This window comes from Condylura cristata, unplaced genomic scaffold, assembly GCF_000260355.1.
Source record: "Condylura cristata isolate star-nosed mole 26May11 unplaced genomic scaffold, ConCri1.0 scaffold00012, whole genome shotgun sequence".
NCBI lineage: Eukaryota > Metazoa > Chordata > Mammalia > Eulipotyphla > Talpidae > Condylura > Condylura cristata.
Window position 1 is genome coordinate 12738238 of NW_004567113.1, and position 26685 is coordinate 12764922.

The following is a 26685-nucleotide window of genomic DNA, read 5'->3' on the forward strand; positions in this document are numbered from 1 at the left end:
GGGAAGCAGAACAGGCAGATCGACGAAGTACACTGCTGAGGGGAGCAGTGGGCAGGTCAGGAGAGGTCTGCCATGCCATGTGGTCACCTCTGTGGCAGGCGGGGATCGAACTCATGGGAAGTGGCTTTAGTTTCTCAGTGCAGTGCTTTAACCCGCTGCGCCACCAGGGAGGGCCAATGTTTTTTTTTAATCAAGGAAATAACTCATATGAAAAGCTAAAGTGAAGTTAATATATCTGAAAGCATTTTATGATATAGAAAGCAAAAGTACTTGTTACTGAGTTCCTTCAGAAAATAAATTAGAAGGAAAATAATATTTGATATTACATGCCACAAAGGATTTAGTATTATTTATGAACCTAGACTCTAGTTATACAACTTGGTACTTTATCTATGCCTTAAACTGTTTTGCAGAGTATATGCAAAAAAGTAGAACACAGTGAGCAAGCAGTAGAAAAACTACTAAAGGATGTAAGTAGATTAAAACGAGAAATCAAAAAAAGAAAACGAGCGCAGGCTCAAGCAGCACGTAAGTAAAAAGTTCATACATCGCTACTTTCTGTGCTTACAAAGTCTCACTGAATTTGAATTTTGTGAGCATAATTAATTAATTTAGCCACCTTAGGATTAAAAGTATTAATAGTCTTAAAATCCCACTGAAAAAAGAACATGGTATAATTGTAACTATACTATTATTGTTGCTATTAAAGAATATAATTTAAATTTAGTTTTTCTTAAGATTATTGTTACACATCATTTTTCTCACTTTAGTTTGGTAAATTGTTTAAAATCATTGGTTTAATGAACAGATAATTTGATGAAAACTTCCTAGAACAAATACTTTAGGTTAACATTTGTTTTGTTTTGTTGTTTAGGAGATACGAATATGCAAAAGGAGCCTCAGGAGAACGTTTTTCTTTGTCAAGCTTTACAGAATTTTTTCCCGGACTCTGACTTTCTTCATTCATGTGTTATTTCCTTGAAAAACAGACATATTTCTAAAAGTACCTGTAAAACCAACCACCATCTCAGTGTGGCAGACAACCTGACCTTAATGGTAGAATACACTGACATTCCGGACGCTAGTCCCCCTAGTGGTGCACAGCAGGTGACTAAGCGGAAAGCTTTAGATACAGAGGATGACTGGCAATTCAAGAGGTCACGGCTGTCAGAGACACAAAACAAACTAGTAAAAACAGATACTGATAGTAGTAACCAAGAAAAAGCATCCACCACAAGCAGCCCAGAAGTAGATGAAGAGATTGAGAAAATGAAGGGTTCTGGAGACTATCCACAATCTCCTACTTTTTAATTCTTTGAGACCAAATGATTTTTGACTAGCTGAAGGGTAAAGCTAAACACTGCTATTGTTTTTACTGTTCAACTATTTGAAGTCATGCACAGATATGTAAATCCCCAGTTTAATCCAGATTAAAATCCTATATTTACTTCAATAAATGTACTAGAGTACATTTATTTCATATAGTACTTTTAGAAGTATCATGCTTTTATTTTAAAACCAAAATTTTTTTTCCCATTTAAAAGCTTGAGCCTCTTACTTTAAATTTGCACACAGCCTTTATTAGAATTGGAAAAGAGACTAGCCTTATTTTCACAGTAGAAAGAGAATCTAAATCATGAAATTTTTTATCTGAAAATTCCTACTCCTTAGTGATGAATCTAGCCATTCTCATAAGGCATAAAACCATAGCGCATCATAAACAGTAATCTCTGCCTAGTCTAGAGCCCTCTACACAAAACTGAGTGAATCCAAAATTTGAAGACAGAACAAGCCTGGTAATGCAGTGTATTGGGTCAGTTAAGCTGGAAATGTGGGACTCAGAAAATATTTATTATTTACATATGAATGTCTGTCAGAGATTGCCTTTTAATATAAAGCAGTGCATAGGTATACATTCATCAACTTTCTGTTGTAGGGCCAGGAACTTTACCGCAGTGTAAGTTCAGTGACTGTATAAATCAGTTATAAATAATCTTTTCAATTCCCAGTTTCTTTAAAGTGAAAAATTTAAATTGTAAAGCAACCTCAGTACAAAATGCTATTAGGTTTTTTCATTTCTCAGGACTCTCCCACCCCCAGTGTTACTAAGTTGTTCCATTACATCTAATTTGACAAGTATTTTTTTAAAAGCCAGTTACTTTTATCATGTTTTTCTGAGGCATTGAATATTTACTGCAAAAACAACTTAACATTCATATTTTATCAATATAATAGAACCAACACAGCCATAGGAACAAAATACCCGACTCTTGGCAATGCACAATTCATGATGTTCAATATATTTAGGAAGGATGTCAGGCCCCAGTTTAATCCAGTGAGTGAGTTAAGTGGAGCTAAGGGAACTTTTGTTGTCTAGTGTTTGTCTTTTCCACAATTGTGAGAATTTTCCACAAAGCATGTATGTCATATGAAGCCTTTATATTTCATTTAGTGGATGAGACTGCAAACACATTCTGACCATTGTTCCATCTGTTACTAAATAATAGATTAGGTTCATAGCTACTATCAAAAGCTGTCATCTTTTATCTTTGTTAACATGCATTATTACCATGGAGTGCTTTGGAAGCCCACATAGTGCTAGAGATGATTTGTGCCAGCACGAGTTTCTGCCTGGATTGACTTACTGATTACATATGGTGTAGGTCACAGCAGAAGGAGAGGAAATATGTTGTCAGTCTAAACCCCAATTTAAAAATAACTGCAGACATCACCAGAATATAATAGAACTTACCACACTGAACACAATGATTAAATTCAACCAAAAAATAAACAACACTGGTTATACATAGTGACAAGCAAGACTTAGAAGCAGCAAGCCAGCATATGCAAATATCTTCTAAAAACAAGATTGAGATATTTTTCAAAGACTCCTTACTTACTGAAATGGAAGTCTGCAAGGATCTTCATACAAGCTCAATTTGCTAAATATAAAAGTATTTAGCTCAGTTTTGCATGACTGCAGTCTCCTTTGAAAACAGCACTGCTAATAAATTCAGTGAGAAGCTTGCTGCAGTCAGTACACAGCCGTATTTCCATAACTCAAGTATGATGATCCAGCTTTCAAGGTATCCAATGAAAATGTAGAAAAGGACCCATCATAGGACATTTTTCCGAAAAGGACCCATCATAAGACATTTTTCCCCCCAACTACGCTTATCTTTTAGAATTTGTATTACTGGAGTAAGATAAAATGATGTAATATATTGCCTATTTTTATGTTGTGGTGTATTTAAAGGACACTGCCAAATTTGGAATAGAATGGTCATGGAATAAGTACCAGGTTCTGTGATAGCACCACTATTCATCTCATGACTCATGTATAATCTCCACAAAGAACCACTGTCCTAGCCAGGCACACGATAGTTAGAAAATCTTCCTGAGTAATTTCAATTCCACATCTTATCACGTGTGATTTGTATATTATACAAGCATTTTACTTTGTCTAAACCCATATCCCTAAAATCTCAGAAGATAGAATCTGACCCTAAAGTAAAATTACAATATAAACATCATTTCCCTGTAATGAAATACTAGTGGTCTACTATTGTATGAGCCATCTGGGGACCAGACAAAAATAACAAGCCTACAGCACCATTTTTTTTAATTCATGCATGTAAAAAGTAAATATTTTCTTAACATTCACTGGTGTGAAGAGGTTGCTTCACTCCTGAAATATTTTTTCCTAAGATTTCAAATTAAATTAAAAAGTTTGATAAGATATAACATACTTTCTACCCAAAGTTTATAAAATCTTACTCTTGAGTCATTATTAGCCTCACACAACCATTCATGTAAAATAAGTTTATTGGTTATAACATAAGTTACTCCCTATATTTGATATTACAAACTTTAGGGTCTTTGAGATATGCAGGATCCTTGTATGTAACTGGCATAAATCCTGTAAAGAGATAATGAAAGTTCTTCACAAAAGATAAGCAATATTTTGATAGCTCAATTCAGTATTTAAGATGCACTTACCCATTATTTGAGCTCTCTTAATTGCCTTTGTGATTTCCTTTTGTTTCTTCCCACAAAGACCTATAAAAGAAAATGCTTTTCTATTCATAAAATATTCCAATACAATATACAAATATTTAAATATATTAAATATCAAGGAAAGGATGGAAAACCTGTAAAGGGCCAGATAGTAAGAATCTTAGGCTTTGCAGGCTATACAATTCCATTTCCTATCCATTAATATCTGTTATTGTAGCTCACAAAGCAGCCACTGTAGAAATAAGAGTAACAGGCTTTTGTTTTAAAATATTACTAGTCTAGGCATGATTATAGTATACCCCAAAATAACAAGACAATTTTTTAACCCCAAAATTTCAACATGTCAACAAATGGTTAACCATGTGCATAAAAAGATACACAAAATAATAACCCTTTGGCTTTCTTAAAGTATCTGTAATATCTAGTTTGATGGCGATTTACAGCATGATTTGAAAATCTTTGAGTTTTATTAAATAAGTTATTTATAAATAACAGATTTACAGATTTATATAATTCTTAATCACATGTAAGTTGCTACAACAGAAAACAAAAATACCTGTTATGTGCCTTCCATAAATGCATCCAGTAAATGGAGAAATAAACTGGGACAAAAGCTGTTTTGAGTTTTATTTGGAAAAGAAAAAAAGTTAATACATTTGTTATTCAATCTTGACTATATAAATTGAAGAAAATTTCAAGTCAGCTTCCAAGTATATGTATGTATATTAATAAATAAGATAAACTTAAAAAAATGAATATTCTGAATTATGTTCATCCTAATGGGTTATCTTTTCAAATAAAATCACTAAAACTAACAGCTTTTATGTCCATTGTATCAAAAGTACACAAGAATTTAATGAGTATATTCTCTCAGTGCTAAAGCTTTTAACTTTTCCACAGGTACTTGTCTAAAGTAACACTTGTAACAAGGTAATAATTCACCTATATAACCTTGTATCACATAGCAACCTTGTATCACATCATACCAGACAAAATATGTTCAGGTAGGCTGGCCATCTACTTTATCTTGTTTTACTAACAAAGTATTCTTTAGCACTTTACAGGTGCCAGGCCCTGTTCTTAGCACTATGTGTAATTTTCTTAGAATACTGCATTTAAAATTTTCTTGGTTTTTCTCTAGGGTAGCTGTCACTTTAACTAATAGAAGTGCATTTAAACTGCAGCACCCTCTTTTTTTTTTTTTTTTAAGATTATGCATATAAGAACTGGGGTACAGGTCAGAGGTGCTGGGGGAGTGTAGATGAGAGGATTCATCAGAGATAGAGTGGGGAACAGAACAGGAAGATCCAGCAAAACACACTGCGGAGGGGAGCAGCAGGTGAGAAAAGAGAGGTCTGTCACACTATGTGGGTCACCTCCCTGGCAGAGACTGAACTCATGCCGCAGTGGCTTCAGAGAGCTTTATAGTGTTTGCTTAACTTGCTGCACCACCAGGGACGACCTGCAGCAACATATTCTACCCAATTTTGCCACTTTTGATAGTGATGGTGAAAAACAGATCAACTTCACCACAGGAGCTTTTTCCAACAATTAAAAATCACTGCTAATAGTGAGCTATTGTTTAGATGCTTGAGGCATGGAAAAAGAGGAAGAAACACTTGAGCTAAAATGACAATTGAGGCTGAGCCAAAGGGTGTTTATTTGAACAAAAGTTGCTTATATATAGATGTGAAAGTGATTTGAAATTATGAAGTTGCTAAAACAATGACTTCTACCCAAAACCTGTTATAAAATTGACTTGGTCCTCTTTAGAAAGGACTGATAATGTCACAAAATACTAAAACTCAAGTATCATGAAGTAAAATCATTTCTCACCTGTACATTCTTATAATCTACACGTTTTCCACACAAGATACATTTTTTAAGAGGCTCCTTATAAGGGTTTTCCATTGGAATGGGCTAGGTAAAGGGGGGGCGGGGAAATATGATGGTTAGTATGTTAATTTTGAATTTAAAAAAGATCTAAGGCTACTACATTTAAATATCCCCCAAGGATTACTTATATCTTTCTTAACTGATAAATACAATAACGCTTTGTAAAGGAAAAATCAAGTATTTCTGAAACAGATTAGCCATTTTAAATATTTTGTTGTGCTTGTACTTTGTCTAAGGAGAAATTAAGTTAGGGAAGATTCTGGGGTAAAATATAATCTTTGCAAGAAAAAGTTCAAACATGTATTTGAAATTTTACTTCACTGAAGTAACTCTCCTAAAGTGTTCTGCCCACAGTATAGAGATTAAAAATTCTTAATTTAGATTTAAGCCAGGATAAAAACAGATAGCATATTCAGTTAGTTTTAGTATAGTTCCTAAATCTATCAGGTGTTTATCAAAAGACAATGCTTCTGTTTGTTTTTTCTGTTTTCACTATACCATCTCATGCATCTGTCACAATGTCCTGCCTACACTCAATGAGTCTCTAGTATACAGGTTCTGAAACTCTTGAAATGGCTTTGAAGTCCTTGAACTCCTGTATTGTATGAAAATTTTCAAATGAATGAAACTGTGCCTTGTTCTGGGAGTTTTCTTTATTCTCTTGAACTATGGGTTGAATCAGATCATCAAGATGAATGCTCAGAGGACTAGAGGAGTTTTTATTTTATTTAACTCCTTAAACTTTTCTGTCAGTTTATAAGCAGCTCACATGTCATGAGTATATTACTTTTCTATACTGTACTAAGTGCTTTACATGTTCTGATATTGCAAAACTATGCCTATAGTAAGAACATCTACACTGTTCAATACTAGTACTTTCAACCCTATAAAAATATATCTAAAGTTGGAAAAAAAAAAAAACCACTAAGTGGCCTATTACAGAGTTGATCATTTGTTAGGAGAGCTTTCCCCTCCCGTCAAGTGAACGAATGGGGGAAAGAACTGAATTTGAAGTGGGAAGAGAGGCAACCAGTAAGTAAACTTTGTATAGTACCTTTGTTTTGTTTTATCTGTGATTATTCCATATACCAAGACTACCTTTTTTTAATTCCCAAAGCATATATTGTAAAGTATTACAGAAATCATGCTTCTTATTAGGAATCTAGGAATTCTCACACTTCAAAATCTTTGTGATTATTCACTGAAGTAATGATTATTATTTTTTCTGGCTGCCACCTGAACTCCATTTAGCTAACTAAATACAACAACTTAGTTATATTTACAAATAACTTATAAAAAGGAAGAAAAAAAACTTACCATGTCCTCATTGCTTGTTATCTGTTGATACTGTGAATAACTTCTCCACAACACTGAAGTAAAACAGAAAGGCATCAAACCAGTTTTTTGTTGTTAGTTGAGCCAAGTAGAGAGATTGTTTTTTGTGAAGATAAAATGAACAGATACAACATAAAAGAAAAAATTTACATCCATTACACTCACACTGACAGGATAAAAACCTTAGGTGTGAGCCAGAGTTGGTCTGAAGATCGGCATGGTTTCCAGAAACTGGGGAGAGGACAATTATTCCCCATCCATACAACCTCCACCTGCTCTCTTCCTGAAATTTATTTTCCCCCACAATAGGCACATTTAAATGCAAATACTTAGGGAGAAGCAAGAGAAAGGTACTGTCCTACCACAGGAAGAAAGACTAACAGCCTACTACAAAGAGTAGTTATTGATAAGGAAACATGGAGATTAAAATACAGAAATGATTGATTCAAGGGTCTATGTCACAATTTCTCTCTGATCTGGGATGTCCATGGAATCTGCTGTTGTTGGATGAATCTGAAAATGCCCCTTATTTACCAAGTTCACCTGGGGATCTTAGTCAAGTCCCTCTTTTTTGTTGTTTTGTTTGGTATTCACCCCATTACTATTGGGGTTGGGGGGAGGGGAGAAAGAGAGGGAAAGAAACAGAAGACATCCCACCTCCCCTTCAGGTTAAAATTCTAGTCTTGGGCTCTCTCTGGTGGCGCAGCGGGTTAAAGCACTGCACTAAGAAGCTCAAGCCACTTCCTCATGAGTTCAATCCCCGCCTGCCCCGAAGGTGACCACATGAGGCGTGGCAGACCTCTCCTGACCCGCCCACTGTTACCCTCAGCAGTGTACTTTGTCAGTCTGCCTGTTCTGCTCCCCACTCTGTCTCTGGTGGCTCCTCCCACCCTCCGCATCTCTGGCCTGTACCCCAGTTCTGTATGAATAAATAAATAAATCTTTTAAAAAAAATTCTAGTCTTGGGTGATTACAGATTCCCAGTTGTCCTAGAGAAACCGGCACCTAGAAGCCGGTGTGTGATTCTGCGGTAGAACAGGAATTTAGTGGGTCCCTCTCCTTTCCCATCCAATAACTCCGAAAAAAAAATTTGCTATGCAAATTCCAAAGCAAGGTGACCTAAACCCTATGAGTTTAGAACCTTACCTCACTGGGCACACCTAGTTATAAAACTTCTATCTTACATCACCAACAGGATATTAAGGCCCAGTGCTCTTGTTAAAACTGGCCTGATCCCGCTCGAATTCCATCAGTGAGCCCCTGTCCCTTAAAATCTGTACCAGCAGCCTTAAGATCCAAAGGACCATTCGTCCTTGACTTTGCGCGCACTCTCTTTTAAGTGCGTACTACCAGGTAACAATAAAGCTTCATTTCTAACTCATCTGACTCCAAGATTTCTTTCCTACCCCCCCCCCGAACCCCTGGGCTCCAATTCTACTAATCTAAGTGAGAGTACGTCAAAGGCTGCAACGCCACAACACAGCAAGGATAGGGAAATTTTACCCGTGTGAGTCCCCGGATGTGTGAAACGAACAGCAGTCTTTAAGACGTGTGTCAATTTTTTCCTTACTAGAACGCTGCAAGCTGCAGCCACAGAGGCCATGTTTCTCGTCCCCCCTCTTCCTGTCCTCTTTCCTAACCGTCCTGACAAGTCCCTTCCGGTACTCTTCCCTGGCTGACCCGAGAACTCTATTCAAAGGTTCCGGAGGCAAACCCTGGGTGCCAGAAAAAAAAGAGGAGGGTGAGGATTTCCGTGCGCCTGCGCACCACCTTTCAGTTCTCACGGGACTCGCTTTGCTATCCCGACGTGTACGATTGGAAGAGAAGGCGGCTCTTAGACTCGCGCCTCTGCTTCTGTCGGGGACCCCTGACTTTTAAGCAGCGGTCTTTCCCAAAGGTGGATCGAGGCGAATGAAGTTTTCCACTGTTGCTGTCAACACCCTGTGTTCCGCTCACCTCCCACACTGGGGGGTGGCGGCTGGATCACGTGGGGTGCCTTTTGGGCAGGGCCCTTGGCCCCTGCCATGGATGAAGGTGGTTCTAGCATCCGCCGGCGAGTGTCTGTCCGCAAAAGGAACCGTCCTAGCCTAGGGAGCATTTTTGCCGCCCCCGGCGCCGCTGAGCTCACGAGGGATGATGAAGAGAAAGTGGAGGAGAAGGAAGAGGAAGAGGAGAAAATGGTTGAAAGCTGGCGGCGGAAAACTGTGGGCGCACAATCTGCCGAGGTACTTACAGCCCTAACCCATTGGGTCGATAAAGCGAATCCACATATTCTACGGTGCATTCCCTCTGATAAAGGAACGGGAAACCAGACTTGGAAATTGAAACTGTTAAAGTTTGGCTATACTGGGTGCGACAGACATTTCGCCAGTTACTAATCCACTAGCTTTCCAGTACATTGTTATAGCCGCTAACCCTCTTTAGCTGTTACACCATTTTTATACAGTTATGAAACGTTTACCCCGAAACATAAAACATTTGCAGCAAATATGTGTCATAACTCAGAATCAAACCTAGACTTCGAAGTGACTGCTGCTCCGGTAGTAATAATTATTGCAGGTCTGTTATGTGTTGGGTTTCTCTGTTAAGCTTTTTACATTATCCGATTTTACAACAGAAATCAGACCTTGAAAATTTTAAGAAACTGCTCTTCTGACTCCAAGCCCTATGTTCTTAATTCACTATATCGTTATCTTCGAATATGCATTTCTTTTGTTCGGTGGTCTAACCCAAGTCAGTAATTCTCAATTCTAAAATCCTACGGTGCAGCATGATTTTGTTACAAGACAATCTCTGTAAATTCGATTCTGGAAAGGGAGGAATTTCTGCAGTTATCATAAACTGCTAGTGAGTCAACATTCCAATAGATGTATCAGTCTTGCTGTCATTTAAAGGAATCAGCACTGAAGAAAGAATTAGAACCTCGCATCACTACATACTACGAGTGCAGTTTAGACAAGTCACTTAAGCTCTCTGGGCCTCTCTCAATCTGTAAAAATGGGTAAGATCTATTTCATCTATTTCAAAAGATGCTTATATTTAGGTCTATGAATGGTGAGCATATAATTATATACCTGGTATAGTCCTGAGCTGAAACTTTTATTCTTAATGAAGCTACACCTGGCCTTAAGTCTTTTTTTTGTTTGTTTTTCTTTCTAGCATAATGACAGTGAAGAGGACATGTTTGGTGACTATGACAGCTTTGGTGACAACTCTTTTTTAGTTGAAACTGATGCCCTGGAACAAAAATATATGCAACTTCAGGAACAAAGAAAACATACTACAGACCTTAGCACTGAAGAACTTTGTTTAGAAAACATCAAACACAACAACCTCAGCAATGCTAATGTAGGCAACTTTACCGAATTAAAAGTGGATGCACGCACAAAGAACCTGAGTGAGCATGAAGATATCTCTACTGAACCTGGAGTTGATATTTTGTATGATATACCTTCTTCACAAGTTTTATATTTTGAAAATTTGCAGAATTGTTCAAATAATTTGGATGATCAGACCACTAACGAGAGGGGTTGGGCGTCATTATCTCACCAGACTGTGAATGAAGAATTGCCTTGTGAGATCATAGAGCAACCCCAGAAAACTGATGAATCCTCTTCGAAAGTCAAAACTAATTCAGATGTGAATAGAAGAAGTATTAAAGATCATTTAAAAAGTGCCATGGCTAGAAATGCCAAGAAGGCCCAAACACCAATATTTTCTAGGACTAAACAACTCAAAGAGACTCTCCTATCTGAAGAAATTACTGTTGCTAAGAAAACAATTGAGTCATCATCAGATGACCTTGGTCCTTTTTATTCATTACCCAGCAAAGTGAAAGACCTTTATGTTCAGTTCAAGGGCATTGAACATTTATATGGTAATGCTTTCTGGCATGAAAAAAAAAAATTGCCATCATTAGCCATAATTTTAGTGCAAATCCATTGAAAACAAATGCTTCCATGGTCAGATGACTCATCTTAAAAACAAAATATCAGTCCTTTTTCACCCTCCCAGCCCTATCCTGCTACTGTTTTATCTCTTTCCTTCCCCTCATGGTTACACTTCTCAAGCCAGTTATCCTTGCTTCTCTCTTTCCTGACTTCAAATAATTTCCAGCTCATCCAACTGTGGATTGTATATACTCTCTTTTAAAATATATAGCCAACAGGGTGTCTAAACCCAAACATATTTTTAGTCACCATACCTGTCTTTTCAGTACTTACCTACACTTTCTTAACTTATGATCTTGTACTCCTTAGTTTCTCTCTGATTGCCTAACTCTTCCTCAGTTTTCTTAGCTGATGGTTCCTTGACTAACTGCCCTCTCTCTCTGAAAACTAGTTGTTAAAATGTCTCTGAGTATGTCTGGTGAGAGGGAAATCATTAGTAATATCACTGATTAGAACTAAGCATCTTTAAAAACTGCTAAGTTAATTAAGATTTAAGGGCAAAGAGATAGTATTAATAGCAATTAATGTACCTTATAATACTTGTCAAAAACACTGGATCCTTACATGTCTTGTAAATGCTGGTCATTTTGACAAAGAAAGGGACAGTTGCCACCATACTGCAGCATCAGCCTGTCAGCTGGTTGTATTCTAAAACTCAAGTTAGAGTCTCATGAAAACATGATTCCCCTCTCAGAGGGAAGATAATCAAGTTGGAGAGGTAGGACTACAGGAAACAGTCTAATAGAAGGCTCTCCGAGACAAAATTGGGAGGCCTGTTTAAGAGCTAATGGTGTGTATTGCCTTTGAAGTGGATATTAACTTTCTCCTTTTTGCTTTTCTCCTAGCACCTTGTTCTTTGCTTAATCTACATCTCCCAGCAGAATGAGTACCCTGAGGACAGGGTTCTGTTTAATTCACCTTTTTCTTATGTAACTAGCACTATGCCTTTTACTCTCTGGTAGGTTCTCAGCTGCTGGGGGTTGTCAACCTAGTATGAATTCAGGCCCTGTCACTTATGTACAAGTTTAGCACTCTGCACCTCAGCTCCTGATCTGTTAAAAAGGGGTAATAATAGTGATGCTAATAATAGTCGCTTTGCATGTTATGTTCTATGTCACTGGCAGGCCACATTGGACTTTGACTCTCAGTAATTGGTAACTCCTAAGTAAGAGCTTCAGTAAATAACAACTTCTAAATCTCTTTACTTATATGTGTGGTTTAATAGCAGGACCAATTTAATGCATAAGTATATGTGCTACTTTTCATTGAGCTAAGGAGTGGTTCTCGAATTAGTTTCTGGAATGCAGTGTGTCACCTGGGAATTGTTGAAATGCACATTCTCAGGCTCCACTGAAGACCCACCGGCACAGAACCTCTGGGGGTGGGACCTGGCATTGGCTTTAACAAACTTCCCAGGAATTCTGATGTGCTAGAAGTTTGAGAACCACTGACCTGTAGAACCTTGATCTTATGCAGTTATATTCACCTTATAATCAGAATTCCATATTCATCTATAAAAGTTGAAAAATAAGTTCATGTCATTTTTTAAGGTGTGAAGAGAAATTATAATCTAAAGATTTGTTATTTTGCTCACTTCATATTTTAAATTTGAGTTAGGTAAAATGTGGATATGGCCAAAATGTATTTTCATAAGCTATAAATCATACCTAATTTGCAAATATTTGGGAATCACTAAAGCATAAGAAATTAAGGTAACTTGTAATTATCATTCAGAGAGAACTCTTTTTGAAAAAAAGGTTTATTTTGTGCATACAGAACTGGGGTACAGGCCAGAAGTGCAGGGGCAGAGAGAATTCACCAGAGACGTAGTGGGGAGAAGAACAGGCAGATCCTCGAAGTACACTGCTGAGGGGAGCAGTGGGCTAGTCAGGAGAGGTCTGCTGTGCCATATGGATCACCTCGAGGATAGGCGGGGATGGAACTCATGTGGAAGTGGCTTTAGCTTCTTAGTGCTGTGCCACAAGGGAAGGCCCAGATAGAACTTTTTTTTTTTAAAGATTTATTTATTTGTACATACAGAACTGGGGTACAGGCCAGAGGCTCAGGGGCGGTGAGAGGCTTCACCAGAGACAGAGTGGGGAGCAGAACAGGCAGATCTATGAAGTACACTGCTGAGGGGAGCAGTGGGCGGGCCAGGAGAGGTCTGCCACGCCATGTGGTCACCTCCAGGGCAGGTGGGAATCGAACTCATGCGGAAGTGGCTTTTGCTTCTTAGTGCAGTGCTTTAACCCGCTGCGCCACCAGGGAGGGCCCCCAGATAGAACTTTTTAATACTACAGTAATACAACTTGTTAGGGCCTTTTATTTTGAAAACATTGGGATATATTCCAGGCCAACTTTTCTGCATATATCCTTTTCCATTATCCTAACATAATTAAGCTTATTTTAGTTCCTAATCTATTAAAAAGGGGTAATAATAGTAATGATAATAGCTGCTTTGCAAGTTATAGTCTGTGTCAAGACCAGGCCACATTGGACCTTGGCTGTCAGTAATTGGTAAGTTCTATGCAAAACACATTTATTATCTGCTCTCTTCACTTAACTATACATTTAATAGAATCAATCTACCTTCCATTTCTGTATTGCAAATAATCATGATTACATCATAACTCATTCAACCTTCACTTCACCCCCATCCTCACAGCTCTGTCATGTAAACAAGGGTATGATGAACATCCTGCACTTTGTATTTTTTCACTTTTGTCCTAAAATAATACTAAAATAACAATGCCAGGCCAAAGACAATGTGCAGTTTTATTTTTATATTTCTATACTGCTTTCTAAGAAGATTATAGCAGTTTATGTTCCCATAAATCATACAGAAGAAAGAATTCTTGTTTGTCCCCACTCTAGATTTTGGATATTTGGTCTTTTGGGGAGGGGGTCTTATTTTTTTAGTTGTTTGTTTTACCAAACTCGTAGGTAGCAGTTGAACATCTATTGATGTGTTTACTTACCATTTGCATTTCCCCCTGCCCTGCAATGTCACATCCTTTGCCCTTTCTTCTAGTGATAAAATACAAATGCACATTTTGAAAGTTTTGGATAGTCCACACTGTCAAATTACCCTATGAGTAGTTAATACTAGTTTTTACACTGTATTTTGAATCTGACCCCTTTTTATAAATTTTGCCTTAACAGATCATGGATATATACATGCCAGTTAATAATCCTAGTCTTTGTGGTTTAAACAATTGATCAGTTCAGCTCTTTTTCCTCCTCCCCCCTATTTCACTCTAAGGTGGTGTGAGGGTGAAAGTTGAAGTGAAGCTTACATGGTGTCCTTGTAAGACATAAGAGGAAGGCCTTAAATTTACACAGACCTTGAACTGTCCTTTAGCTCCTCTGATGTCCCAGATGCCTCTAGTCCAATGTGCCCTGTCAGCCCTGCTGGGATCTTAGATCTAAGCCTACCTCCAGCAGTGGGTGGATCAGTTGCCTACACACACTAACCAGGCCTGCATTAGACTTTCACTGACTATTTGCAGCATACAGAATTGGGATTAATTCTTTATATTAACACTGATGTGTGATTTTTTTTATATTTAACATGATAAAAAGATTGCTATAGAGGGTGGAATCTTAGAAAACCTTGCAAAAGGGTAAAATAATGCTTTTTCTTAAAATTCCACAGAATGGCAACATACTTGCTTAACACTGAATTCAGTGAAAGAAAGGAAAAATTTAATATATTCCTTGCCAACAAGTGGTGGAAAAACTCTTGTGGCTGAGATACTAATGCTACAAGAACTGCTTTGCCGGCGGAAAGATGTGTTAATGATCCTACCATATGTGGCAATTGTCCAGGAAAAGGTTCGATTATTTTTTTTTAAAGATTTATTCATTTATTCATATAGAACTGGGGTACAGATCAGAGATGCAGAGGGTGAGAGGATTCACCAGAGACAGAGTGGGAAGCAGAACAGGCAGATCAATGAAGTACACTGCTGAGGGGAGCAGCGGGCGGGCCAGGAGAGGTCTGCCTCGCCATGTGGAGCTCCTCGGAGGTAGGCGGGGATCGAACTCATGCGGAAGTGGCTTAAGCTTCTTAGTGCAGTGCTTTAACCCGCGGCGCCACCAGGGAGGGCCAGGTTCGATTATTTTTTAACAGATTGTATTTGCTAATACCAATTTGATATTAGGAAGTAAAAACTAGTGTAAGTGTAACAAGTTTTTATTGATTAAAAAGATACCTCCTTACTGATGAAGAACTAATATTTTCAAGGTGTTCAATATCAATATTGTTTGCTTTCTAAAAATCTTTTTTAACACTACCTGTGGCGTTTCCTTTTTTCTAAAGGATTAAATGCTTTTAAATGTTCTATTAATATTTAACCTACTTTTTCAAGCAGAAACTAGTTATATCAAAATAAATGAATTTTTCTGAACTTTTGTATATTAGAAGACAACTGAAATTTATTTTCACATTGTGCAGTTCAAAATTTGTCTCTATTTTGCAAAGATCAAGACATTAAAACATGTCTTAAATATATATATTTTATCTGTGTGGCCATGTTAAGTATTCACAATTGTTTTTAAATGCCTATGTACATTGAATAGAGTTCTTATTTATCTGGGTTTTTTTGTTGTTGTTTATTTTAATTAATATTCTAGATTTCAGGTTTGTCAAGTTTTGGTGTAGAGTTGGGTTTCTTTGTTGAAGAATATGCTGGCAGCAAAGGAAAATTTCCTCCAATTAAAAGAAGGGAAAAGAAGTCATTATATATTGCCACTATTGAAAAAGGACATAGTCTGATAAACTCCTTGATTGAAACTGAAAGGATTAACTGTCTGGGTCTGGTTGTTGTTGATGAGGTAGGTTACTACTTTTGAATTTATCAACATTTTTATTATACTAACATTTATTATTATGTAAACCTTAGTATCTCTATAAAAATACATATTTAGAGATAGTAGAGATCAGAGACATTTGATCCTTGGTAATCTTAAATTCAGTTTTGCATCAAATTGTTTCATAAATGTGAATATATTTGTGTGGTGTTAAATTTTTTAAGAGTACTTGTAAATTCCAGATGTGTCATGATGTTGATTCCAAACATAACTTCAATGTGAAATAATGCCTATGTTCTCTAGTTGAATGTATGTATGTATGTTTTCTATGGGTATTACATGCAGACTTACTTTACTTTTTTTTAAACTCTCAAAGTTACATATGATTGGTGAAGGAAGCCGAGGGGCTGTACTCGAAATGACCCTGGCAAAAATCCTCTATACTAGCAGTAAGTATTTTTTCACGTGTAGTTGCTGATTGATTTTAAATCGGGAGACATAGAAAAGACTTAGCTCTTTTGCTAGCTAGATTACATAACCCAGATGCTTTTTGCCTTAGCTTTTTTACTTCTTTTATTTTTCATTTCTGAAGTTTATAACTTTTTATTTGAAGAATGGATGAATGAGTATAATTGTGAAGATCAATGACTTAACATTTAAGAATATCCCCTGTCATTATCCTTGTGTGTGTTTTGACACATGATTCAAACGTTCCTTGCTTCTTTATTGATAAGATAGAAATAATAATGGCATTGATGTGATGGGATTGCTGTGAGGTTTACATGCATTAATTCACGGAATGTTTTGAGCAGTGTCTAGTACTTGGCACTCAAAGAGTATATTGCTCTGGTAATAGATTTGTATTGATATTTTTGTTACCAGGTCCCTGCCATCCTTTCCCAAATCAGCAGAATCAGAATCCAAAAGGTTGCTAAAATTACTGTTATGAGATACTAAATAATATCTTTCTTCTATACTTTGGTTTTATTTTAGAAACAACTCAAATTATTGGTATGAGTGCAACATTGAACAATGTTGAAGATCTCCAAGAGTTCCTGCAAGCAGAATATTACTCCAGTCAGTTTAGACCAGTATGTACCTAAGGTTTGCACTGTACTGGTTTGTAATGTATCATCTTGTTTAGAAAGAAAAGTAGCAAACATATTACATCAAAAAATTTTGTGGAGTAGTGAAGGGGCCTAATTCTACTTACCTTGGCTATAGAGAAAATTAAACTAGGGCCTCCCTGGTGACACAGGTTAAGTCTCAGCACTATCATTGCAGTGGCCTGAGTTTGATCCCCACCCCCAGGGAGCTGACCCATGTGGTGAATTCCTCTCACCCCTGCACCTTTGGCCTACCCTAGTTACTGTATGTATAAATAAATAAAAATCAATCTTTAATATTAATAAAGTAGAGTGATTCATGTTTTCAGTTATTAGCACATAAATGTAATTATCTAAAAGTTAAAATATTTTCAAATATTTATGTTTTGGTAGTTATGCTTTGTTAATAAATTAAGACTTCACATGGATTTAAATTTAAACTCCCTAATAACAGTATTCTCGAAAGGTTTGAAGAAAATTGATAAATGTAATTCACATTTATTTGAAAGGGGCTATGTACATATACTTTGTGTGTAGTTGTAGTGCACATTTGCTGTGTTTAGTCAGGTTTTCAGAGAATAATTTTTATTTGAAATCTGATGTTTTTAAATTTTCACAAAATATGAGAATTTTCAAGAGATGTTTCTTTTATTATATATTCTTTTTTATTTACATATTTACATCATTGTTAATTTTGCATTATTTTTTTACAGCGTTTTCTTTCTTTTCTCAGGTGTAGTCCCCATAGAATTTCCACCACCAGTTCACCCTTGCACCATCACCACAGCCCCTGGTGCTCCTCCTCACCCCACCCCGCCCCAACGCCTCAATCCTTCTGCCTCCCCTCCCCTGCAGCATGTCTCTGATTCATAGTTGTCTGTTTATTTTTGTTTTGTTGTATTGGGATTTTTTATTGTTATTTGTTCCCTGATTCTTCATTTGTTTACCCTGTATTCCTCCTATAAGTTCAAGAGATGTTTCTGACCTTAATTTTGAAATTAGATGCTAGTCTTTAAAAATGCAATGAACTATGTTTATAAACTTTTTTTTTTTAATTTACTTAAGCACATAAACCTGTTTAGGCCAGAGGTGTTGGGGGGAGGGTGAGAGGATTCACCAGAGACAGAATAGGAAACAGAACAGGTGGATCAACTGAATACACTGCTGAGGGGAGCAGCTGAGGAGAGGTCTGCTGTGCCATGTGGGTCAGCTCTTTGGCAAGGATGGAAAGTGTGCTGCATAGCTGGTTCTAGCTTGATAGTGCTGAGCCTTTAACCCCTGTGCCATCAGCGGTTATATTTATAAACTCTTTGTCTACAAATACTTAAATTAAAAATATTATGGTGATATTTAGAATTGAAACTGGTAAGTAGTAAGAAAGTTTTAGATTTGAATGATAACACAAATAGCTCCTGAATAAACAGGTGAGTGTGAATACTTGGTTGATCTATACTTTTTTGTTTACTAAATATAAACATGTCTTATTTCCTTTTATATCTGTGACTAGTCAATTCAAAAGTATTTCTTCAAGGATGTTAATCACTGTTTTGGTTTAAAGGGAAAAAAGAGACAAATGACAAAGAAAAACTTTGAAGTTGAAGTACACTTTACATAACTTGGGAAAGCTCAGGTTTTTGTATAGCTGTCTTTTTTTTTTTTTACAACAGTTTGCAAAACCTTAAACTGTAAAGAGGAATTATATATGGCATTAATTGCAAATGTCCTTTTAATTCCAGGTTAAATTAAAAGAATACCTAAAAATAAATGACACGATATATGAGGTTGACAGCAAAGCTGAGAATGGCATGACTTTTTCACGGATCCTTCATTATAAGGTAATATTGCTTCCCCTTGAAGATAGGACTTCCAGACTTTGAGCCCAGGGAATTCCACAAGATTCCTGTGGGTACTATGGGAGAGTTCAGGTTTTCTGAGAGAAACAGCTGATGCCTGTCTTCTCCTGGACACTATACAAACCTCTGGCTCAATGTAATTTCAGTTTCAACTTCAGACAATACTGCATTCCTGTGATACTTTGTCATTGTGCAGTTGGTTACTTTTTTGGGGGGTGAGGGTTTGCATTCACTATAAGCAGATAACTTGTGAGAGATCAGTGTGACACAGGAAATGAAGCTGGCTACATCAATCTGATTGCAAGGTTGGAAGAACTGCTCAACTGTGTGCACCTCCCATTGGTGGGCCGCTAGGGTTATGTAAGAATAAAGTAAGGTTTTTTCTATTTCATTCAGCTTATTTGTGTTATTTACTCAAACGGCAACTAAGTTGTGAGGAAATACACACTCGTGAAGTTGTTGGCACCTAACTCCCTAAGAAATAATGTACTCATGTGTTTCTTTTGACCTTGGGGCTCTGTGAACCATGAAAATTTGGGAACCTCTCCCTTAAATTTTTACTTACTCACTAACAGCAATAAAATGAAGTATTTTGGGTTCTGTAGTTCAGATATTGATGTATGAAAATGTTAATGCTCACTAAGTTAATGTGCTGTGGCTTATGTGTAAGATATTAAAAGGGGAAAGGGACTTTATACTTTTATAAAGATACTTTTGATATCTGTATTTTAATTAATATAATTAAATTTTTAATAATGTTGAAGTGAGATTTTAAATGACTTTACATTTTACTTCTTCCCTTTTGATTTCCTTGTGTCTGCTTGATAAATACATTTTTGAATATATATCCTGTGGCATACTGAGTCTGTGTTTTAAGAGGAATATTTTAATGATGCAGTTCTTTCACTATTAGAAACAACCTGTGTTCTCTCTATAGATTTCTTTGTTATGCTTTGGTGGACATGACATGCAGTGAGGTTAATAACAACATTAACTATTTTCACTTCTTTTTTTTTTTTAAGATTTACTTATTTATGCATACAGAACTGGGGTACAGGGCAGAGGTACAGGGACATTTAGAGGACTCACCAGGGACAGAGTGGGGAGCAAAACAGGCTGACTGACAAAGTACATTGCTGAGGAGAGCAGCAGGCAGGTCAGGAGAGGTCTGCTGTGCCATGTAGATCACCTCCGGGGCTAGGGATCAAACTCACACTGAAGCAGCGATGGCTAGCTTGCAGTGCTGAGCTTTGTGCCATGAGGGAGGGCCTATTTTCACTTCTTTAAAACTAAATATATTTAACAATGCCTTAATTAATAGAAAAGTGGAACTTAACATTTTGTTGTTTAATATAGTTTTCATGTTTCCTTTTAAATGATTAGATTTATTAGGTGAGGATTTCAGAATTAGAGATGGCTTACTTACTATTCAAAACTGATAAAATGGCCAAAAAAAATGATAAAATGGCAGACTTTCACAGTTGCTAACCAACTCATTCCTATATCTTGTTATGCAGTATTCTGATATTTTGAAAACAATGGATCCTGATCACTTGGTAGCATTGGTGACAGAAGTGATTCCTAATTATTCCTGCTTAGTGTTTTGTCCCACCAAGAAGAACTGTGAAAATGTTGCTGAAATGATATGCAAATTTTTAAGCAAGTATGTTGATCTTATAAACTTTTATTTTTACCATGATGTATACTGTGTTTTCTATTTATTCAACAAGCACTAATTACTTCTTGCAAATTTTATAGTAAGATGTTATGCTAGATTCTAAAGACCTGACCTTGGAGGAGGCATAACTGTCAGCTGTCATTTTGGTTCTTGAGAAGAAAATGTATGGCTTAAAATCATCTTCAATAAAGATACATAATTCTAATAAAAATAATCATGGTAACATCTAGAGCAAGGCATCAGTGTAGGTCATGGATTCATGAAATATAGGGATAAATGAAGTTCATGAATCTTCTGAAATTATATGCAAAGTATTGTGTTTATGTGAACACTTTTTTCCCCTAACTGTAATCATATTTTGATAGGCCCCTATGACCACAAAAATGATTGAGGGAGACTTCCTAATAGTTGATGAAGTTAGAATCAAAATTCTAAAGACATTTTATGTACTTATACCAACAGAAGTAACACATTTTTTAAAATAGAATGTTTATATACATCTGCTGAAATTAAAGCGATAGCCACTTTTGTCCCTGTAAGATCAAGCATTCATATTTCTAACAGATTGTTTTCCTAGGAACTATCTGAAACACAAGGAGAAAGAAAAACAGGAGGTCATTAAGAACTTGAGGAACACCAGCAGTGGAAACCTGTGTCCTGTTTTGAAACGCACTATCCCATTTGGAGTTGCCTACCACCACAGTGGTTTAACAAGTGATGAGAGGAAGCTCCTGGAAGAGGCCTACTCCGCAGGAGTTCTCTGCCTTTTAACGTGCACCTCCACCCTGGCAGCAGGGGTGAACCTACCAGCTCGAAGGTGAGGTGTAAGAAACTGGGCCAGACTTAACACTTTTCAGTTCCTGTCTTGTCAGAAGTTTTATAATCACTTTACTCTTTTTCAGTCATGAGAATTTATCCTATTTTTTTCACCATTTGCAGTGTTGGTTGTTTGGGTTTTTCCCTTTAATATTTTACTTGTTTTTGTGCTTATCTCTGCCTCTTGTATCCATCCTCCTTCTCCTGTGATTCATTTTTTTATCACATTACATTTCCCAGTATTAGATTCCTTCTTTCTTTTGTGCCCTTTCTCTTTGGTTTTGATGTTATGGTTTATCATACTAGTTGTCTAGAAAATAATTGGCAGGCTTTCCATCATTTTAAAATACCTTGGGATTTCCTTGAAACAGAGAACTTGTACTAGTATCTTAAAAAAAAAAACAAGAGGCCTTCCCTGGTGGCCCAACAGGTTAGGACACAGCACTGCAGGCTAGCCACAGCGCTTCAGTCTGAGTTCAACCCCTGGCCCTGGAGGTGACCCACATGGCGTGACAAACCTCTCCTGGCCAACCTGTCCGCTGCTCCCCTCAGCAGTGTACTTCATAGATCTACCTGTTCTGCTCTGTCTTTGGTGAAGCCTCTCATATCCCTGCAACTCTGACTTGTACCCTAGTTCTGTATACATAAATAAATAAATCTTTTTTAAAAATGAAAACAAACAAGAGTAATTTGTGTTATGTTAGAATCAGATCGAATCAAAGGGACATACAGAAACCAACTGTAAAACTTCCCAAGAGCTGACAGTGAAACAAAATCCAAATAAAATGTCTGTGAATTCATACTGCTATAAATACCTATGTATGTAACCACATACATACCTACATACATTTGAATGGACAACTTTCACAAGAGTATACAAATATTCCCAAAAAATTGTTTTTTAGAAATTTAAGCATTTCTTTATTGAATTTTGACAGATATATTAAAAAATCAGAATCCAGATAGAAACCATTTTTTTAAATTCTTTTAAAGATTTATTAATTTATGTATACAAGAACTGGGGTACAGGCCAGTGGTGCAGGAGTAGGGGGTGTGAGAGGATTCACCAGAGCCAGAGTGGGGAGCAGAACAGGCAGATGTCCTGAAATACACTGCTAAAGGGAGCAGTGGGTGGGTCAGGAGAGTTCTGCCACACCATGTGGGTCACCTCCCTTGCCAGAGATCGAACTTGTGCTGAATTGGCTGCAATAGCTCCATAGTGCTGTGCTTTAACCTGTTGCACCACCAGGGAGAGCCTGTAGTATGTACTTTTAGTGGTTTTACTTTGAATATTAAAACTACATTTTTTTGCCAAGTATATCATTTTCCATCCTTTAATTTTTTTTTCTGAGTTTTTTTTTATTACAAAAGTTTATTTTTACATCATTTTGTACATTTTTTTTCCATCTCAATTGTAATCCCCGCGGGTTTCCCATCACCAAGTCATCCATGTGCCATCACCATAATCCCGTGCATTTCCCTCCCCCCACCCCGTTTTTGAGCCCATTCCCAATTCCACCGCCACAAAATGTTCCATCATTTAATTTTTAAGCTGTCACTGATTAAGTTTTCTATTTTCCTAGCAAATAGAGTGAATAAATGGAAATTACATTCAGTTTATTGTTCTTATTTCAATTGCTATTCTTAAAATTTTAATAGTTGTAATTAAGTGCTTCTGTATCACTTTAGAATTACACTATCACCGCTATGACTGTAACCAATCCTGCAGATAACTAGTTAGCATTTGTATATTCTCTGATGCTACCTTATGTATGCTGCATAGAATTTTAGACAATTTTAATTTTCTTTCAATTTATACTTGATAATAATTTGAACTTAACCTTTAAACCTTTGAATTTTACTTGTTTTTGTGCTTACCACTGCCTCTTGCATCTCTCATTTTCTTTCTCTGACTTATTTATTTTGCTGTTCCTGAGGAATATTTTTAATGCAGTGAATATAAAATGTTTTGAGTATTTGTATTGTGTAGTTGAAGATGTCTTAATTTGACCTCAGACTTTAACATCTTGCTATGAAAAGGATTCCAGCTTCCTTTTGCAGCTGCAGTTTTATGCTTTCCTTCATCTTAATTTCTTTTAGTTATTTCCTTTGTTTCCCTTCATTATATTTGTTCTCTGCTCTTATAATTTGAGTTAGACAGTGTTGATGCCTCTTAGATTCAGCCTTCAATTTTTAACTTGTCTTAAATGTTTTCAGTCTTTTCTTGCATGTTTTTCTGTTTTTAATTCAACCTTATCTTCTATATAAGAAAAGGTTTTAACTGCATCCTTTACTATATTTATGTTCACTCATTATTTTGTCCTTTTGAATTTTTTAAATTTTAAATGACTTTAAATTTTTTTCTTAATTCACAAAAAAAAAACTTACTACTCTTTTTTGGTAAGTCTGCTCTTATTCAGAATAATAAGAGCAATGCCTTCTAGAATTTACTATGAATACTAATTAGAGTTTTTCAAATTCACTTCTGTTACCTATCCTATTTGCTTTTGTCATTTATTCTGTATGTTCTAGTTGTTTTATTTTACTAATTTTCTTCAAATGTTTGTTACTTTTGACTATTAAGATTTATAAATAAAGCAGTTGATTATTATAGATAAATGACAAAGATTTTTCTCTTTAAACAGAAAAAAACTGACTATAGACTATTACATAGGTGAATAGGATTAAAATCATCATTGTTGTATGCCAAAAATAGTTGAAATCTGCTTTTGCATTTCGTTGACAATCATATATTCATAAAATGTGTTATGCTGGTGATAGATGCTCACATTTATCATTTATGGGTTAAAAACTGAAAAGCTTTGGAGACTATTGTGATAATGGATGAATCCTAAGTTTTACAGCTGGACATACTTGAATTCAATTCATGATTTAGGTGATTACTAATTTTGTGTTGTGGGATAAAACATTTGTTCATGCTTCAGTTAACCCATTTGTTTAAAAAATACATTATTGTCAAGATTTTGTAAGAATTACAGATAATATACATTAAGACCCTAGTACATTATAGATTCTTGGAAATAGTAGTTACTTGTTATCTGAAGTTCCTATGTCATTGAATTTCATGTCACAGGGATATAATGAAATTGAGTGCAAAAAATAGACGCTATCATAATAGTTGGGGTATCAATTTTAATCAGTTGTGTTAACTCCGTAGAGTTATTTTAAGAGCGCCCTATGTTGCAAGGGAATTTTTAAAGAAAAATCAATATCAACAGATGATTGGCAGAGCGGGCCGTGCTGGAATGGATAGTACTGGGGAGAGTATCCTTATATTGCAAGAAAAAGACAAACAACAGGTAATACTCACTCTGGTTGGTTGCCTGCTTGCTTTGGCTTTGTTGGTTTTTGGCTTAAGTCTCTGATGAGATCATTTTTTAGTTACTGTTCTCTTTATAACACTTGAAGAAACTATTATTTTTAAATGAATTAATGGAAATGTTTTCCCTATTGCCTTCTTTTTAACATTCTCACAATGCCCTCTAAATTCTTAGTCTTCTGTCTTACGTTTTTTCTCTCCATGTCTACACAAAATTTATGCAGAATATAAAATCATTATATATGAAACACCATTTTTATCTTTATAATAACATGGTGCATGATATTTTAACTTTTGTAGGTATTGAAGTTAATAAATAGACCATTGGAAAACTGCTACAGCTGTCTTGTTCAAGAAGTCACCAGGGGAATCCAAACTTTGTTTCTCTCTTTGATTGGTTTGAAGGTATTTTTTAATATTTTTAAATCTTATTACTGTCACCTGAGATAGTAGAGGTTAAAAAGTTATGAAAACTGTAAAATATGAGAAAATGTCAACCTGTAGTCTAATTTGGAAACAAATAGTCCATGACATGATATCTCTGAACCTAGGTTTATATGTGCGTTTTTAATCTACTGAATTATAACAAATATGAAAAATTAGCAATCCAGCTAGCATCCATAACAAGAGGCTTTGGTGGATACTAAGGGGGAAGCAAAAAACTGCAGATGTGGGTCCTGATGTGGAATAACCCAGGGTCTCTGTCCTTGTAAAGTTCACCTTTAGTTCTATAGCCATTCTGGGATGACAAATATTATTGTAGCCTTTACCAGCAGAAAGTTTAAAAAAAAACAGAAAAAGGGCATAATAGAAAAAGCACTCTCTTCTCTAAGATTAGAAATTTAGCTCTTTTCTTAAGAATTGCTCTTAAGTTAAATAAATTTTAGCCTTGTGCCAAATGTCACTTACCCACAAAGTAGCAATGACGGGATTTGAATTTACCTTTCTCTGTCAGTAAAACCAATGCTCGTAGGTAGTCATGCAGTCTTCTTTCATTAACCTGACCAGCTTAGGTGAAAATATTAAAAAATTGTTGGTTAATAAAGGATATCATGAGAAAAGGTTAGGTGAGTGATGTGATATATACTATTTCCTGGCAATTTAGAAGAATAACAGTTGCAAGGAAGAAAAGAAACTAGTAATATAAAAAGAGAGTGAGGTTAGGCCCTCCCTGTGGCGCAGTGGGTTAAAGCACAGCACTGAGAATCTAAAGCCACTTGCGCATGAGTTCGATTCCCGCCTGCCCCGGAGGTGACCACATGGCGTGGCAGACCTCTCCTGACCCGCCCGCTGCTTCCCTCAGCAGTGTACTTCGTCAATCTGCCTGTCTCTGGTGAAGCCTCTCGCCACCCCTGAGCCTCTGGCCTGTACCCCAGTTCTGTATGCAAAAATAAAAATAAATCTTTAAAAAAAAAAAAGAGAGAGTGAGGTTTTATATAAGGAGAAGGAAGGGGTGACTATTAAAGGTACTTAACAAAATGGAATGAAAGATGAGAAAGTGTGAGCTGATGTGGGTAACAGCCCCTACAGAGGCTAAAGAGTAAAAGACCCTACAGACCCTAAAAGGAGGGTCAGGAATGTTGGGGCCAGACGACTGTAGGCTGAAAGAGGTGAAAGAGCTTGCTTAAATCAAACTGGAGAATTGTAAAACTGTCAGTTTTAAGTAGAGAATTAGTAAAAGAGTTCTGTGGTTATTTAGTACCAGGGCTTGATATCAAACATGCCTGGATCCCTACCTCAGCTATGTTTATTATTTATCCCTACCTCAGCTATGTTATTAAGCCTTACTTAGTTGTTCCTATCTGTGGAACAGAGATTATAATAATATGCAGAAGTACTGCAAGGTTACTTTGGAAATACTTGTAGTAATCTGTAAAATGTA

At 36.3% G+C, this 26685-nt stretch overlaps 3 protein-coding genes across 7 annotated transcripts in view; 2 read left to right on the forward strand and 1 right to left on the reverse strand.

Moving 5' to 3' along the window:
- The window catches only part of FAM175A (family with sequence similarity 175, member A), a 15620-nt gene extending 14196 nt beyond the window's left edge, over positions 1-1424 (forward strand). The window contains exons 8-9 of the mRNA XM_004681159.2: positions 414-528; positions 875-1424. Of these exons, the coding sequence (XP_004681216.1) occupies positions 414-528; positions 875-1311 (552 nt within the window). The 3' untranslated portion in view covers positions 1312-1424. The remainder of the gene's footprint in view (positions 1-413; positions 529-874) is intronic.
- Positions 1425-3807: 2383 nt separating this feature from the next.
- MRPS18C (mitochondrial ribosomal protein S18C) lies at positions 3808-8866 on the reverse strand. Of its 3 annotated transcripts, XM_004681158.2 has the most exons (6): positions 8752-8866; positions 7231-7283; positions 5854-5937; positions 4574-4631; positions 4000-4059; positions 3808-3919 (listed from the first exon to the last, which is right to left on the reverse strand). In XM_004681158.2, the coding sequence occupies exons 1-6, from the start codon at positions 8849-8851 to the stop codon at positions 3843-3845; spliced, it is 432 nt and encodes a 143-aa protein (XP_004681215.1). In that variant the 5' UTR covers positions 8852-8866; the 3' UTR covers positions 3808-3842. The 3 variants fall into 3 exon arrangements, with proteins under 3 accessions (XP_004681215.1, XP_012579702.1, XP_012579703.1); XM_012724248.1 differs by lacking the exon at positions 5854-5937; XM_012724249.1 differs by lacking the exons at positions 3808-3919; positions 4574-4631 and having other exon boundaries at positions 4003-4059.
- Positions 8867-9056: 190 nt separating this feature from the next.
- The window catches only part of HELQ (helicase, POLQ-like), a 36557-nt gene continuing 18928 nt past the window's right edge, over positions 9057-26685 (forward strand). For 2 of the 3 annotated variants that reach the window (XR_001145392.1, XM_012724282.1), the window contains exons 1-11: positions 9057-9473; positions 10408-11125; positions 14854-15032; positions 15834-16034; positions 16387-16459; positions 17004-17101; positions 18853-18951; positions 20487-20632; positions 21225-21464; positions 24642-24783; positions 25104-25208. Coding sequence is in view for 2 of the 3 variants with exons in the window: in XM_012724282.1 (XP_012579736.1) it covers positions 9273-9473; positions 10408-11125; positions 14854-15032; positions 15834-16034; positions 16387-16459; positions 17004-17101; positions 18853-18951; positions 20487-20632; positions 21225-21464; positions 24642-24783; positions 25104-25208 (2202 nt within the window). In the remaining variant the exon portion in view is untranslated. Of the gene's footprint in view, positions 9474-10407; positions 11126-14853; positions 15033-15833; positions 16035-16386; positions 16460-17003; positions 17115-18852; positions 18952-20486; positions 20633-21224; positions 21465-24641; positions 24784-25103; positions 25209-26685 lie in introns of those variants that run through there. The other variant, XM_012724283.1, reaches the window with a different exon arrangement.

Excerpts from the sequence above, each read along its gene's own strand:
- MRPS18C (XM_004681158.2), bottom strand. The coding sequence starts at position 8,851 with ATGGCCTCTGTGGCTGCAGCTTGCAGCGTTCTAGTAAGGAAAAAATTG. Across the intron at positions 7,284-8,751 it reads ACATCCGGGGACTCACACGG|TGTTGTGGAGAAGTTATTCA; the intron begins GTAAAATTTCCC and ends GTTTTACTTCAG. Across the intron at positions 5,938-7,230 it reads TAACAAGCAATGAGGACATG|CCCATTCCAATGGAAAACCC; the intron begins GTAAGTTTTTTT and ends CCCTTTACCTAG.